General features: G+C 48.3%; 2 protein-coding genes across 4 annotated transcripts; one reads left to right on the top strand and one right to left on the bottom strand.

The window, feature by feature from the left end:
* Positions 1–3,063: 3,063 nt before the first annotated feature.
* Positions 3,064–7,362, bottom strand: entr1 (endosome associated trafficking regulator 1). 3 transcript variants are annotated; one of them, XM_085476613.1, is made up of 9 exons: positions 7,304–7,362; positions 7,120–7,226; positions 5,609–5,817; positions 5,370–5,511; positions 5,213–5,286; positions 5,022–5,133; positions 4,864–4,926; positions 4,641–4,780; positions 3,064–4,496 (listed from the first exon to the last, which is right to left on the bottom strand). In XM_085476613.1, exons 1-9 carry the CDS (start codon positions 7,344–7,346, stop codon positions 4,406–4,408), a joined length of 981 nt encoding a protein of 326 aa, XP_085332739.1. In that variant the 5' UTR covers positions 7,347–7,362; the 3' UTR covers positions 3,064–4,405. The 3 variants fall into 3 exon arrangements, with proteins under 3 accessions (XP_085332739.1, XP_085332740.1, XP_085332741.1); XM_085476614.1 differs by having other exon boundaries at positions 5,609–5,781; XM_085476615.1 differs by having other exon boundaries at positions 5,609–5,700.
* Positions 7,363–7,896: 534 nt separating this feature from the next.
* chek2 (checkpoint kinase 2) lies at positions 7,897–15,046 on the top strand. Its single transcript, XM_085476612.1, has 14 exons — positions 7,897–8,158; positions 8,632–8,756; positions 8,861–8,993; positions 9,077–9,167; positions 9,233–9,329; positions 9,707–9,760; positions 9,873–9,937; positions 10,847–10,946; positions 11,046–11,132; positions 11,237–11,400; positions 14,012–14,127; positions 14,420–14,505; positions 14,719–14,793; positions 14,872–15,046. The coding sequence occupies exons 1-14, from the start codon at positions 7,897–7,899 to the stop codon at positions 14,980–14,982; spliced, it is 1,566 nt and encodes a 521-aa protein (XP_085332738.1). The 3' UTR covers positions 14,983–15,046.
* The last annotated feature ends 29 nt before the right edge of the window (positions 15,047–15,075 follow it).

Genomic DNA, 15,075 nt, shown 5'->3' with positions numbered 1-15,075 from the left:
TTCTTGTAGTGGTTAGCTGTGGCAGGAAGTCAGCATGAGTTCTGTGGAAAGTGACGAGTGGGTCAGGGTACCGAGTCATACGCTCACTTTTTCCTAAGAATCCTTCGGGTCACATGATCAGTGTCGGGTATATAAAGGCTGCGTTTCTGTGAGGTCAGCAGCTCTCAGCCAATCAGACACCGTCTGCACGGTACGACTCCTCCCTCAGCACACGGGATCTACACCCATCTTAGTTTAGTACTTTCCAGTGTTTTTAGGATCTGACTGAAGCTTTAATCCTACTCACAGCACTTTGATCTGTATTTTAATGGGATTATAGACCCTGGCTCCATTCACATTAACAGCTCTGACTCCTATTATTACAGCTTATTGGAGTTCTGTCAGTGTTTCCTGTTGGAAGTTCACATTTCTGTCACGATATCGCTTTAAAACTCTGTTTGCGCACAAATCTTTCAACTCAGTTTGATGCAGAATCCCAGAAAGTCCCACATCAGCAAAGTGTGTCCGTCTCAGGCCGAGGACAAACGGGGTCCACTCAGTCCAGGCTCGCAGTGTGCTAGTCCACCCAGAAGCTGTGAAGAAGAGTATAAAAAGGCTGTGCCAGTGAGAGCTGCCATGGTTGTCATGGTAACAGAGCTGAGCATGCTCACTCTGAGCAGAAACCAGACTCAAGCATCCTGATTTCTGAGGTTTGACTCCAGCAGCGATTATCGATCCTATCATCACTCCAATCAATCTGTTTGATTGGCTCTGTTTCAATAAAGTCACAGCCTTTCATTAGAGCTGGGCGATAGAACGATAACGATATGTATTGTGAAATAACTTTTTCTCGATAGAAAAGTTAAACTATTGAGATAGGCCTCACCGCTCTTGTCCTCTTAAAAAAAAAAACCCCAGCCAATCCAAATTAAGTAGCGCAGAGCCGAACCAATCACAGCCGCAGTGTCACGTCACGTGACTTGTTGCGTACAGCACAAGTGCCAAGCCGCACATGTGTATTTGTTTGGGAAGCAGCCAGCCGCCGTGCCGCCGGGTAACGGAGGAAATGAGTGTGCCGAGAGCGCGACCGAAGGTTACCGAGGAGAAAACAGACGATGGTTCCAACGCCGGAGAGATTGTCGAACGGAAGAGCCACAGAAGCTCCGTAGTGTGAAGGTATTTCTGCTATTTCAAGTCTGACAAAAACAGAGCAGCTGCACTGTAAATGTGCCGAAAGCAAGTCTGGAAATACAATAAAGCGGTGCAGCTCAGTCTCTGACTGGAAGCGCTGATTCGTCATTCGGCTTTTGTCAGACTAGTAACTGTTACAGCTGTTTGAAAAGCTCAGCTATACAACAAGGAGAGGTCGAGAATTTCCTTTTAGTTCTCAGTTTATTTGATGTTGACAAAAGTTAGTCAGTTTTGTCTGTTCTTCTGTAAAACAAACTAAGATTTATTTTTAGAAGTAATATTTTGTTTCTAAGTGGAATTGACAATTTAGTCTGTTTCGTTTTTTCTATTTTGAAACTTAAACGCTTTAGCGGCTGCCTTTTGTGTAGTTTGCAATATTTGCCTTTATTTATCTGAAAAAGTCTCATGTTCCTTAAGTACATCTACCCTGTTGAACTTATTATGGAAAATAAATATTTAAATCAAAACAAGCTGCTGATTATTTCACATTTTACTTGTGAGCAACGGCACATTTAAATCTTACAAATATAGTTATTTGGCTGATATCGTGATAGATATCGTTATCGCCTGAAATGAAAAAACACATATCGTGATATGAAAAAAATCTTATATCGCCCAGCTCTACTTTTCATGTATCAAAGCTTCACCCTCTGTTGGTCTTCCTTGGTCTCTTGTGTTCTGGGGGCCTCTGGATGTCTGGAGTTTTGATCTCCTCCACACCTGCTTCATGCCCTGGAGGACGGGGCTGTGGCCCCCCCACACCCTCTAGCAGATCATTACATGAAGGAACCTTTTAAAAACAAGCGCGTCCATGCTCACAGGTGTACACACGGGTGATCACACCCACAAACTACACCCTTTTTGGCTCCTACCTCACTGTGTTCTGTTGATCTTATGTGCTGCACAATAATGTTTAATATTTAGTATTTACTGTCATATTCCCATATATCATTGTGATGTTGTTTATTCTATTACTCTTGTTCTCTTCTGCTTGTTTTCTTTTTTCTTTCTCAGCAGGTGATCCAGGTGATCCATAGATGCATTTTTTTTTTCTCTGCCCGTTCTGTTGGTTTTTGTTTTTTGCCCTTCTCCCCCGTCCCTCTTCTCAGCTGTTTATCTTTCTTTCTCCCCTTCTTTCCCCCAGTCAAGTCTGTCCCGTATTCAGTAAGTGAAAATAAAATAAACAATAAAAGGTGAATCAAATGGACCATTACGGCAAGGCTGGGATGGTCAGTTTGGTAAAGTAAATCCGTTGGACATCTTTGTTTGCCTTTAGACAACAATTCTGATGCAAAAGAGCCAAACGGGACAGGCAAAATAAATAAATAAATAAAAATCCCAATATAAAGTGAGAGAACACTCTCGATCGTCCCCACAAACCCTCCACACCACATCAGGCACAAAACGAGACCTCGGATCAGGCGAAAAGCAGGAAGCGAAGCCGTCCGTTAACACCGGCACGCCATATCCATCCACTGACATTTTGAATTTCATATAACTCTGTTATAATTCAAACAAAACATTTTCATGACTTTTCCTGAAACGGACTTTTTCATCAAACAGGGAATTTTGAGTTGTGTGTGATCAAAAGAAAAAGATTAAGACCACCTAAAACTGCCCGACGTCATTTTGACTCCTTGGGAATGGATGTAAAACTATTGCCTAGCAACACTTACCGTTTACACGCATGTTGATATGAAGGCGGCTGTACCATGAGCTAAAGCGAGCAGACATTCATCCTTTTAAGTACCTTAAATAAAGTAAACTTCATTTAAAACCAGTCCTAACTCACAGAGCTCCAGTTCATCTAACATTTTCTTCCATTTCACTTTTACTCAGGGCTACATCCTGGACTCTGTTTGGCTGCAGTTCACACTCCACACCAGCAGGTGGCAGTAACACACCATTTCTTATTATTGAACATTTTTATTTAATCATTATTAAACATCAGGTCTCTCTGTTGGTACATATTAGTTGGTCTGCCTGGTTACAGCAGGATGTAAGTTAGCTTAAACGAGTCAACAGTCCCGAGTCAGTCGAACGATCGGAGTCCTCGAAGCGACGCCAGCTCAGTTTAGGCTTTCTGTGTATTTCTCATGGCTTCATCTGCTGTTCTGTTTTCTGTGGCTCATATTTTTCATCCATTCTCTTCCTCTCATCCAGGTCAGGGTCACGGGGGGTGGGGCTAAAACTTTCCCAGGTGCCTGTGGGTACAGGGTACACCCTGGACGGGTCTACCACAGGGCACACACAGACAGACACACACCCAGTCACCTGTTTTATATTGTGTATCATAGTTGGTTTTGTATATGTGGGTAATGACCTGTCTGATCGACTGTATCAGACATCATGCTTTCTCTTATTTACTTGTTCTTGTTTCCTGGTTGTCTCTTTAGCCAATCGTGTTTTTCTCGATGAGACGCAACAAATACGAAAGCTGCACTTCTGCACGGGCGGTGAGGATGTTCCCCTGTTTTATACGAAGTAGAAGCTGCAATCAGTTTTGGAAAAAGTCACGCATACATCCTTATTTATCCAGGTAAACACTCTGACACGCCCCCTTGGAGCTGGGACATACAAGATGGCATCTTTACCTTATGTTACACTAACGCTGGCGATCAGGATACAGCCGGTTACAACCTGCCAAGATAACCCAGGATTTGATCTGCACATTGGGGGGGTGGCGTGTGCCACATTACAAACCTGACACGAGCTCAGCACGAATACATGAATGTTTACAGAACAATGAAACCGCTTCAACTTTGTTTTATCCTATTTTATGTTTTCTGCTTTGACTACTTTTGTCAACAGATGTGATATATAAATAAACTTGAACTTGCTGCCAACAGGGGGAAAAAAGACTATTGAAGCTCAGCGCACGAAGCCCCCAGACCCTCCCGTTCTCCCCGTAGTGGTCCGAGGGATCCTCCAGGAATGGTGACGCTACGTTCAGGACAGCTGATTGGCCTGCCACCTTCAGGAAACCGACGTTAACCCTGAAGTCACCCGGATCAGCCAAAAAGTCGTCTTTGTGGTGCACACCTCCGATCATCAGAGCGCTTTACTATCACAGAGTTTATGAATCAACATGATGCTCGGCCCTCACACAGTCACAGTCCACCAATCAGCAGTCAGCATAGCTGGGGCCTTCCAAAATAAAATACCTGCTGACCTCTGATCTCACAGACAGACCTCTCCTGGATGTTTCCATGACAACCAGGAGGTCCGAAGGAGTTCAGGACTCTGAGTTCAGGGAGGAGATTTTATCGATGGACTGCAGCAGCTGAGACACCAAACGCAGAGTCTCTGCTTCCCCCAGCAGCTGCCTGCAGAGACAGGTGTGACAGAGACAGGTGAGACAGACAGGTGAGACAGACACAGGTGAGACAGACACAGGTGACAGGGAGAGAGTAGCAGCATTAACAGCTTGGTGTTGTGGCTGATGGCTGTATGTGTCTGCAGGTACTGACCTGATGGAGGAGTGGGCGTGGCTCGCCATCTTGTTCAGGTAGTCGGATGCCACCTGAGCATTTTGCCTCATCGTCATGACGACCTGAGACTCCATCGACTTCAGACCGTTGTTCTCAGCCCGCAGAGAATCCACCTCGGCCTCAAACACACACACACACACACACGCGCTGATACACACAGCCAGCAGATTATCAGTAATCAATGATTCATTCTCCATCTCACCTGCAGCTGCTGTAGCTCCGCCTTCAGTTTGGAAACGGCGTTCTCCGCTTTCACCGCTCGCCTCTAACATGGACAGACGTAGAGTATTTTTACACACACAATCTCACACACACACACACACACACACACGTTCATGCAAACACTGTGTTTGTGTGTACCGTCATCAGGTGGAGGTTCTGCTCCACAGAGTGAACCATGCTCTCCAGGTCCTGGGCCTCCTTCTCTTCCTGACGCCTCCTCTGCAGCAGCTCCTCCGAGAGCTGCGACGCCCTGGGAGACAGAGGCATGCTGGGTAAATGATTGGTCAGCGACATATTGCGGCGCTGTCCTGTGATTGGTTGGTACAAACCTGCGTTCGTTCACTTCGGCTCTCCTCTGCAGCTCCCTGACGGTCCTCCTCAGTGCTGCGTTCTCCTCCTTCAGCTGAGACAGAACAGGAGCTCGTTAATACGCCTGTTCTGCTTTGTCCCACGCTCCCTGAACTAAGCGCTCCGTGGTTGGGTTACCTGCTGCGTCTGGCTGCTCCTGGCACTCCTCCTCCTGCAGAAGGTGGCTGGCTCAACCATTGAGGTCTCGTCATCTCCTTCATAGTTCTCTCCTCCTCCTACTGCACCTCCTCCTGCAGCTGCTTCAGGTTTGGAGGAGAACCTGGTGACACAGGTGAAGGTGACTTCACGGCAGGTGCAGTTTCATCTGCACAGAAGCTGCTCGGACATTTTTACGCCCCGCCCTTCATCTGACTCACCTGGTCTCCTCCTCTTCTTCTTCCTCCTCTGTGCACAGGGAGGAGGTGCTGCCAATGCCTGACTGGAAGCTCCGCCCCCACTCCTCCTCCTCCTGATGAGACAGACAGAGGCTGTGTGAGGCGGGTCGGGTGTATCCTTCGTAGTCCACGCTATCCCAGGATTCACTGCGAATCTGAGGTTGAAGAAATGTTTTGGAAAAAATGGCGGCCTGTCGAAGGGAAGCGGTCCAGAAACGGACGAATGTTAGCATAACGAAGAATCTGAAAACATGTTAAACTCAGCTAACCTTCGGCGAAGTTAGGTGACGTTAGCGATATCTAACATGGCTCGGGTCGTACGAGCTTTGGTCTGTTTGTCGCTGTGAAGCCAAACGTACGTCAACGTTTACACCGAGCAGACGGTTAAGGCTGTGCGCCAAGTGTGTTTACGGGGACCAAACATCTGGCCCCTGGACTGTGCTGAGGACACAGACTCAAGCATGCTGCGCTGAAGTTCTCATCCTGTGTAAGCTACTAATGATAGACAGACCGTGTGCTTAGAGGAGAAAACTGTGTTTTCATCTGTTAACAGATATTTGATCAAGTTGTTTGTTGTTAACGGCGAATCAGTCGCAGGTATTGAATTTGAACTGAAATGTACGAAATTATATTCCATAACCAACACGCTGCTAGTTTCACGCTATTATGGGTAGGCGGAGCTTAAAGAAGCACAGGCTCCCGGTGTGATTGGTCCTTTTGATGGACACTTCAGATTACACTGTGGCAGCGGCAGAAACACTGTTTTTAACTGTCCAGCCGTGGAAATACTGACACCTGTCAGTGGGTTGTTGATGTCGAAGCATGGAGGGGCCTAAGGGAACACCTGTCACCATCTTACAGTGACTGCAGCCATTCCCCAACCCTCTGTGAGTGGGACTCATCAGTGGGTTAGAGTGGGCCCATACTGCTGTGTCAGTTGTTATGCAGATGTGCTGTTTATAAGGTTGGAACCTGCAGTCAGCTGACACCGAAGGAGTCACCTGATGATGAGACTCCACTGAAAACGTCCAGATGAACACAACCAGCTTTTTGGGATTTTCCTAACCTTGAACTGAACATGAGCAACACCAAAGAGATGGTGGTGACCTTCTCCAGCAGGCAGCGTGGTTCTGTGCTCACAGCTGTGACACGCGTGTGTTTGTGACGGAGACGCTGTTTTCTGCAGATTTTGAGAAACAGCAGCTGAGCTCAGGTCACCTCTGCAGTTTCATGAGAACAGTTACAGCAGCATGACGTGGGCTGAACACTCAGCGTGGGGCCGATGGACGGTTTGAGTCTGAGCTGTGAGCCGATTACACGCTCGGCCCACAGCGATCACATCCACGACCGCCACAGCGCAGCGGTTTGAAGTTTGTGTCACTCTTTTAAATATGCACATGTACACGCGTGTCACAGCTGTGAGCACAGACCCACTCTGTGTTTGTGCTCGCTGCCTTAGGACAGAGGTGCACCTCCAGCTGTGCAGCTCTGACCTCAGTGCGTGCCTGCTCCGGGTCCGGGTCCTGGTTCTTCCAGCGCAGAAACTCTCTGAAGGAGAACGGGTTGAGCTCCTCCGCCTCCACCCCCTCCACCTCCTCATCTGCACACACAGAACAGCTGGAGCTGTGACGGAGGCTCACATGGCGACTGCAGACCCCCTCCCCCCCGGACACTCACCGTCTGTGATGATCAGAGTCTTGCCGCCTCTCTGGTTGGACATGTCGGACTCGCAGACAGACACGTGGCTCGCTCCGCGCCCTGACTTCCGTTCACGTATCGATCATAACTATCGATCAGCCTCTGAATCTCCTCTGCGGGACCAAACCAAACCCGGAAACACCAGCCGACGGCTCCCGGTGCACGTGATCCACATTCACACTTATCATTGGCTGGAACCACTTCGTGACGTCAGAGAAAAAATAGCCCACAAGGAAGCGCGTGTCCCGCAAGGTCCCGGTCAAGAAATCGAAGCACGCGTCGCGGTTCGTGGACGCGCAGAGACCCGGATGCTGGTTCTGGCTCTGCTGAGTGCAGAGCTCGCTGAGAAGGCGCGCGCATGCTGACAGCACCGGCGGGGTTCCGGTTTCACGGTGAGTGTGAGTCTCGGACACGCGGTCTGTGTTTGAACGCTGCCACAGTGGGGCGTGGGGATGTTGCACTGTGTGCTCTGGGGCTCCGAGCCCACGGATGTCCACGATCCTGCGGCAGAAACCCAAACTCTTCTTCTCTTGTTCTTGATTTTGTCTCTCATGTGTCTGCAGAGCTGAAGGATGTCTGAAAAGGGGACTCCTGAGGGGGAGCGTCCTCAGTCCCAAACCCAGTCCACCCTGTCCCCGTCCCAGGCCAAGTCCCAGTCCCAGCCTGGTTCCAGTTCATCCAGTGGGCCCAGCTCAGCCAGTCAGTCGTCGAGTGGCTCGGGGACTCTGAGCAGCGTGGACACCATCCCCGTAACGCTCGCGTCCGTCCCAGAGGAGCCTGAGCCGCAACCCTGGGGCCGCCTACTGCCCATGGTCCCGGGCTTCAGGAGCCACGGTACCGCTGCTCACAACACGCCGGCTCGTCCTCTGTTCACTCTGTTCTTAATCAGGTTCCATTAAACTGAACATATTGTGCTGTGTCTGGAAATAGTAATTAGTAGAATTAGCAGCAGAATTAGCATAATCAGCCAGCCGAGCTCTGCTGTTCCATACTTTAAGTAACACATGAAGTAATCAGGATACTTCTGTTCAGCAGACAGTGCTTCAGGTGTGACAGATCTTTAGACTGTAGATAAAAGATGGACGTGGCATCCTGGTTTTTTAACACCTCTTCCTGTTTCAAGCAGTGACCAAAGGATGAGCTAGCTGCTGCTGCTAATTAGCAACCAAATAAAATCCCAGAATTGCAGGTTTTGTAATTCCACGGGGGGATAGAAGACTGCATAGAGGAGTACTTCCTGTTTCCTGTTTGTTTGTTTACAGACTGCATAGAGGAGCACTTCCTGTTTCCTGTTTGTTTGTTTACAGACTGCATAGAGGACCAGTACCTGTTTGGACGGGACTCCAAGTGTAACTATGTCCTGGAGGATCCAAATGACCGAAATTCCAGAAAGTTCCGAATCTACAGCAAGAAACACTTCAGGATCTACAGAGTGAGACTACTGCAGTACTACTACCACTGATATTAGCACTGATCGTACTGTGAGTACTGCGCTCACGGGGCTTTAACGTCGCCCTCTCCACCTGTGTGTGTCAGGAGGGCTCGGAGGTCTTCGTGGAGGACCTCAGTAATAACGGCACTTTTCTCGATGGGATTCCGATCGGGAAAGACAAGAAGCTTCCTCTGGTCAATAACGCCGTCATCTCTCTGGCTGAACAACGAAACCGAGGTGACTCCGCCCACAAGAACAGCACCTGAAAACACCTGGACACCCTGGTGCCGGTCTCACCTCCTGCTCATGTCTCTCTGCAGTCTTTGTCTTCATCGACCTGATGTCGGACGATCAGTCCAGCCTACCCAGAGACCTGCAAGACAAATACCTACTGACGCGACGCATCGGCACGTGAGTTGTTTCGTGGCGTTGTGATGTCATTTCCTGTGCCACCCTGCTGACTGTGTGTGTTTCAGAGGAGTGTGTGGCGAGGTCCGGCTGGCTTTCGAGCGATCCACCTGCAGGAAGTTTGCAGTGAAAATCATAAACAAGAAGAACTTTCAGTCTGAAGGGGTGAGTCGCCTCATCTGCTCTCTGATTGGCTGAGACCCGCTGCTCGTTTCTTTCGACTGCGTGTTTGTCAGCAGGTGTGATGGTGTCAGTTCATTTATGAATTTTAATAGCGTCAAAAATGCAGACACCCCTCTCTGTCAAACTAACAGTGCACTGCATGAAATCACCACTAGGGGGGCGGGAAACTCTCAGTACACTGCTTAATTTAAATATTTCTGGTGCCAGCCAATCAGGTATTGAATTGAACTCAGTTTAACCCAATGAAATGTCAGCAAGGTGTGAAAACACAGATACCTCCCAGAGAACTACAAACATGGCGTCTCAACCTTATTTTGAGTTGAAGGGGAACAACAACTTATTTTTCTGTCCAATCACAGACGGCGACACGAAACGCAAAGACGGAGATTGATATCCTGCAGAGGGTCGACCACGTGAGTAACACCAACGAAGAAGAAGAAGAAGCACAAGTACAGGAACGCTCCTTTATCGCCAGTAACAACACTCATCCTTCCTTTCCTTCTCTTCACTCCTTGTCTCCTGCAGCCTTGTCTCATAAAGACGGAGGACTTCTATCAGACGGAGGAAAGTTTCTACATCGTGTTGGAGCTGTGCGTGAAACTGCACCTGTCTCTCTCACCCGTCTCTCAGGCCACGTCCACACTAATACGTTTTTGTTTTTTTTCTCTCCGTTTTGGCCTCCCGTCCAAACTGAGACGCCGTTTTCGCTCAAGGAAAACGCCGCGTTTTGAAAACTGATACATTTGAACACGGTGCTTTTCCAAAGAGTTGCCAACACTGGTGTGACCCGAGTGGACAAGGCCAAAATTGGCCTTATTCAGTTCTGTCTGTCCCCTCCCAAGACTGATATGGACAACCAGATCGTGGTGTCAGACTACGCCCAAATGGACCGCGTGTTGCGGGAGGAGCGTGCTTACATCCTCAACTTGGTAAAACAGATTAAGAAGGCTTATCACATAGTCATGTGATGCAGTCATGTGACCAATTAAACTGAGATAGCGGAGGGCGTTACACAGCAGTTGTTTTGTTTGACAGCCCTATTAAAGATCAACATCAGCCTGTACATGCTCCTGAGAGCTTTTCTTCAAATTCTTTAATTCTCACTCGCTTTTGCAACTTTGTACTTTTGTGTTACTTGCAGCAACGACTCCACCTCATTGTGAGTCCATTTAAAAAACTCGGTGCTTTTCCTCCACATTTTGCCGACGTGTCAACGAGCCGGAACGTAAATAAACGGCAGACAGAAATGAGGCAGGTCGAATCTTCTTGCGTTTCACGCATGTGCAGGACTGGAACGGAAGCGTTTTTGGCCGTTTCAATGTGGACGCACAACTCTGTGAACGCTAGTGTGGACGCAGCCTCTCTCTCACCTGTGTCTCTCTCTCACCTGTGTCTCTCTCTCACCTGTGTGTGTGTGTCTCTCTCTCACCTGTGTGTGTGTGTCTCTCTCTCACCTGTGTGTCTCTCTCTCTCACCTGTGTCTCTCTCTCACCTGTCAGGATGGAGGGGGGGGAGCTGTTCCACAGAGTGAAGTCGAAGCAGCAGCTCAACGAATCTGTTGCCAAACTTTATTTTTACCAGATGCTTCGTGCTGTGGAGGTTAGCTGGTGTTGCTATGGTAACGAGCACGCGCACACACACACAAACACACACAGGTGCAGCGACTGTAACTGTGTGTGTGTGTGTGTGTGTGTGTAGTATCTCCACAGTAACGGGATCATCCACAGAGACCTGAAGCCGGAGAACATCCTGCTGTCCTCACAGGACGATGTGTGTCTCATCAAGGTACGTGCGCTCACCTGCAGCATCACCTGCAGCATCACCACCTCCTCCCTCCTCACTGTGTGTGTGTGTGTGTGTGTGTGTGTGCGTGCGCGCGCGCGCGTCAGGTGACGGACTTTAACCAGTCACGGATCCTGGAGGAGGCGGTGCTGATGAGGACTCTGTGTGGGACTCCATCTTACCTGGCTCCGGAGGTGTTCACGCACGCGTCCACCACAGGTTATGGGCTCGCCGTGGACGCCTGGAGCCTCGGCGTGCTGCTCTTCGTCTGGTAGGCTCCGGCCTCCTGCTGCAGGGATGATTGATGATGATGGATGGTTTGTGTTGTCAGGGAAACGCTTTCGTTCATTCACCTGTCGCGCCGCCTCGACTCGTGCGCTCGCTCGTTTGCCCGCCTGGTTACCCTCGGCACATGAAAACAGAGCCGCTGCCGGCACGCCAGAGTCTGTTTCTACTTCCTGCGTGGAGCCATTGACATCGATCACACAATTGATCTATATTCAGACGAAAAAAACTTCAGAGTAGAAAAACTTTATTTTTTTCTGTAAAGCCCACAAACATGTTTAACGAATCATTTTCATAACTTGAAGTTAGAGCTGGGCGATAGAACGATAACGATATGTATCGCGATATAACTTTTACTCGATAGAGAAATTAAGCTATCGCGATAGACCTCGCCGCTCTTGTCCTCTTTTTTTTTTTTTAAAGGTCAGCCAATCCAAATTAAGTAGCGCAGAGCCGAACCAATCACAGCCGCAGCGTCACGTCGCGTGACTTGTTACGTACAGCACAAGTGCCAAGCCGCACGTGTGTTTGTTTGGGAAGCAGCCAGCGGGTAATGGAGGAAATGAGTGTGCCGACTAGAAAAATCAACCGAGCGTGACCGAAGAGAAAACAGATGATGGTTCCAATGCCGGAGAGATTGTCGAACGGAAGAGCCATAGAAGTTCCGTAGTGTGAAGGTATTTCGGCTATTTCAAGTCTGACAAAAAACAGAGTAGCGTGCACTGTAAATTGTGCCGAAAGCAAGTCTGGAAATACAATAAACTGGTGCATGCGTCACACTGTGCGCCACGTTATTGTTTCGGTGAAATGAATTTCTACAATACTGTTAATTCTACTCTCTGCAGTGTTTAAATGCTTACATATACACACAGTTACTGTCCCTCCACACTTACGACTCGGTTCTGCTTCTATGCCGCAGCTTTGTTTACTTTTTCCCACCGAGGCTTCTAGACTTCTGATTGGCCAACATTTCGGCACGGTTAGGAATCTAGCGCCACCTGCTGCTTTGGCATGTTCATAGCAGCGTTTTCCTTCATTTCTGCCTTTATGTGTGGACGGGATTATTTTTTAAAACGAAAACGGAAAATCTCCGTTTTCAAAAATACCCGTGTACGTGTGGACGTAGCCTCAGTCTCTGACTGGAAGCGCTAATTCATCATTCGGCTTTTGTCAGACTAAAGTAACTGTTAAAACTGTTTGAAAAGCTCAGCTATACAACAAGGAGAGATTGAGAATTTCCTTTTAGTTCTCAGTTTATTTGATGTTGACAAAAGTTAGTCAGTTTTGTCTGTTCTTCTGTAAAACAAACTAAGATTTATTTTTAGAATTAATATTTTGTTTCTAAGTGGAATTGACAATTTAGTCTGTTTCGTTTATTCTATTTTGAAACTTAAACGCTTTAGCGGCTGCCTTTTGTGTAGTTTGCAATATTTGCCTTTATTTATCTGAAAAAGTCTCATGTTCCTTAAGTACATCTACCCTGTTGAACTTATTATGGGAAATAAATATTTAAATAAAAACAAGCTGCTGATTATTTCACATTTTACTTGTGAGCAACGGCACATTTAAATCTTACAAATATAGTTATTTGGCTTATATCGTGATAGATATCGTTATCGCCTGAAATGAAAAAAACATATCGTGATATGAAAAAATCTCATATCGCCCAGCTCTACTTGAAGTGCAAAAAGAAATTTTACATTTCTAAATAAAACAATTACAACACAACACTCTGACCGCACTCTGACCGCACTCTTCAAACTTCCCCCTCTTCCTAAACAACCAAGTGCCACATGTTGCCATATCATTTTTTGATTGGTTGACATGGTACACAGTAACACCAATAGGGAAGTGTTTGCTAGCACTGCCCGTTCTTCCTGCTGTAAACACAGTTTTATTCAGAAAAACGTGGCGTGTACTTTTATCATAACCCATTCAGACTCTGTCAGAACTGGTATAAAGTTTGAAGTCCGCACCTTCGACCCAGGTTGAAACGAGACTCTGGGTCGCTGGTTGCTGTGTCGTCTTAAATTGGTCGTGTGATTTTGACGCGCCGGTACCTCTGTCGACCCCAGAGTGTTAAACGTGCTCGTGGGCATCGGCTGCTTTTACACCCATGTTCAGTCCCTGGTCACCTGACCTTTGACCTCAGAAAGGCTCCTCCCTGGGATGAATCCGTATTACATACAGACAGAAAACGCTGGCTGTCAGCGGCAGAGTCTGACAGAAACGGCTTTTCTGCAGCGACCGGCTGATTCCCGAGACCTCGGCACGCGTCGCTGTCCGAGGTGTTCACAGCGTCCTACGCCTGCTCACACCACCAACGAAGAAGAAGCAGAATACGCGTCCGCTTTTTATCCCTGTAGGACTCAGTTTCCATAAATGACTCGTGGTTTACGAGTCATTTATGGAACTTCGGCGGCGATGTCACCTGGCTCCTGCAGGCGTGTGACTGTCGAGGAAGCCGCAGAGAAACAGCCAGGGTCAGAGGTCAAACATCTCCACCTGAAAGCTGTGAAAATTTCTATGTAACGTTTGATGATTTGCTGAAACTCCAGCTTCATCACTGAGTCCTCCTCTCTCTCCTCCCGTGTCAGCCTGGGAGGTTACCCTCCGTTCCACGAGAGCTTTGGTCATCAGTCGGTCACCGATCAGATCATCAGAGGAGAGTTCACCATGGTTCAGTCCAAGTGGACGAGCGTCTCTGATCAAGGTACGAGCTGCTTCAGTTGAACTTTATCGATACTGTTAGTGATGACTGGCTCGCTGTCGGGCGCTCGCTGAGATTTTTCTAGAAATGAGCAAACGAGAGCCACTCACACCGCAGAGTCACCGTCAGGCTCACGGTGTGTTCAGGTGTGTCAGTGAGTCACTGCGTGTTCCACAGTGCGTCGGGGGGCTCAGGACTTTTGCACAGCACTGTTTTGGTTCCATCTTGTTTGGAACCTGAGGGTGAAAGGCGGAGCTTCCTGTGTTTGGACTCATATGACCCGTTTGTGTTTCAGCCAAAGACGTGGTGAGGAAGCTGCTGGTCGTTGATCCGATGAAGAGGATGAGCATCGAGGAAGCTCTGCAGCACCCCTGGCTACAGGTAACGCCTCACCTGACGCCCCGCCCACCCACCCACCCACCCAAATAACCACACACCAGGCTGTGTTCAGTGTTTTTGTAGTGACTCCGCCCTCAACGATGGCGGTTGGTTGTCTGCAGCACAGCTGACGCCACAGCAGCAAGTCTTAAGAGGGTTAAAGATGTTCAGGTGCATTGTGGGAAGTGTAGGCTGCTCACTCTGTGATGGTTGCAGGACCAGAAGATGTTGGAGACGGCGCACAGGCTCATGTACCCGTCTGCAGAGGGAGGGGGGGCTGCTGCTGCCATGGTAACCACACATACACAACCCCACACACAGTACAACCATGACTCTGCCTCCTGATCCATTGAGCTCCTCCCCCTGCAGGAGGCGGAGTCGACCTCAGGAAGACACCTGAGGAAACGAGGACGAGAAGGAGATGGCGAGGAGCAACATCCTGCCAAACGGAGCCAAGGCCCGCCCTCTTCCTCTGTGTAGTCACATGTCTCTGCTGCTGAACCTGGTGTAAATAAAGTTTTCTAATAAAGATTTTTACATTTTTGCTGAGTCTCTTTAATGTGCTCGTTTGAA

This window comes from Copadichromis virginalis, linkage group LG12 (genome assembly GCF_057382275.1).
Source record: "Copadichromis virginalis isolate Kocher_CV1m ecotype Utaka linkage group LG12, C_Virginalis_male_GT1.1, whole genome shotgun sequence".
In the NCBI taxonomy this organism is placed as follows: Eukaryota; Metazoa; Chordata; class Actinopteri; order Cichliformes; family Cichlidae; genus Copadichromis; species Copadichromis virginalis.
The sequence above is the reverse complement of the archived record's forward strand: the minus strand, read 5'-3'. Positions and strand labels throughout refer to the sequence as shown.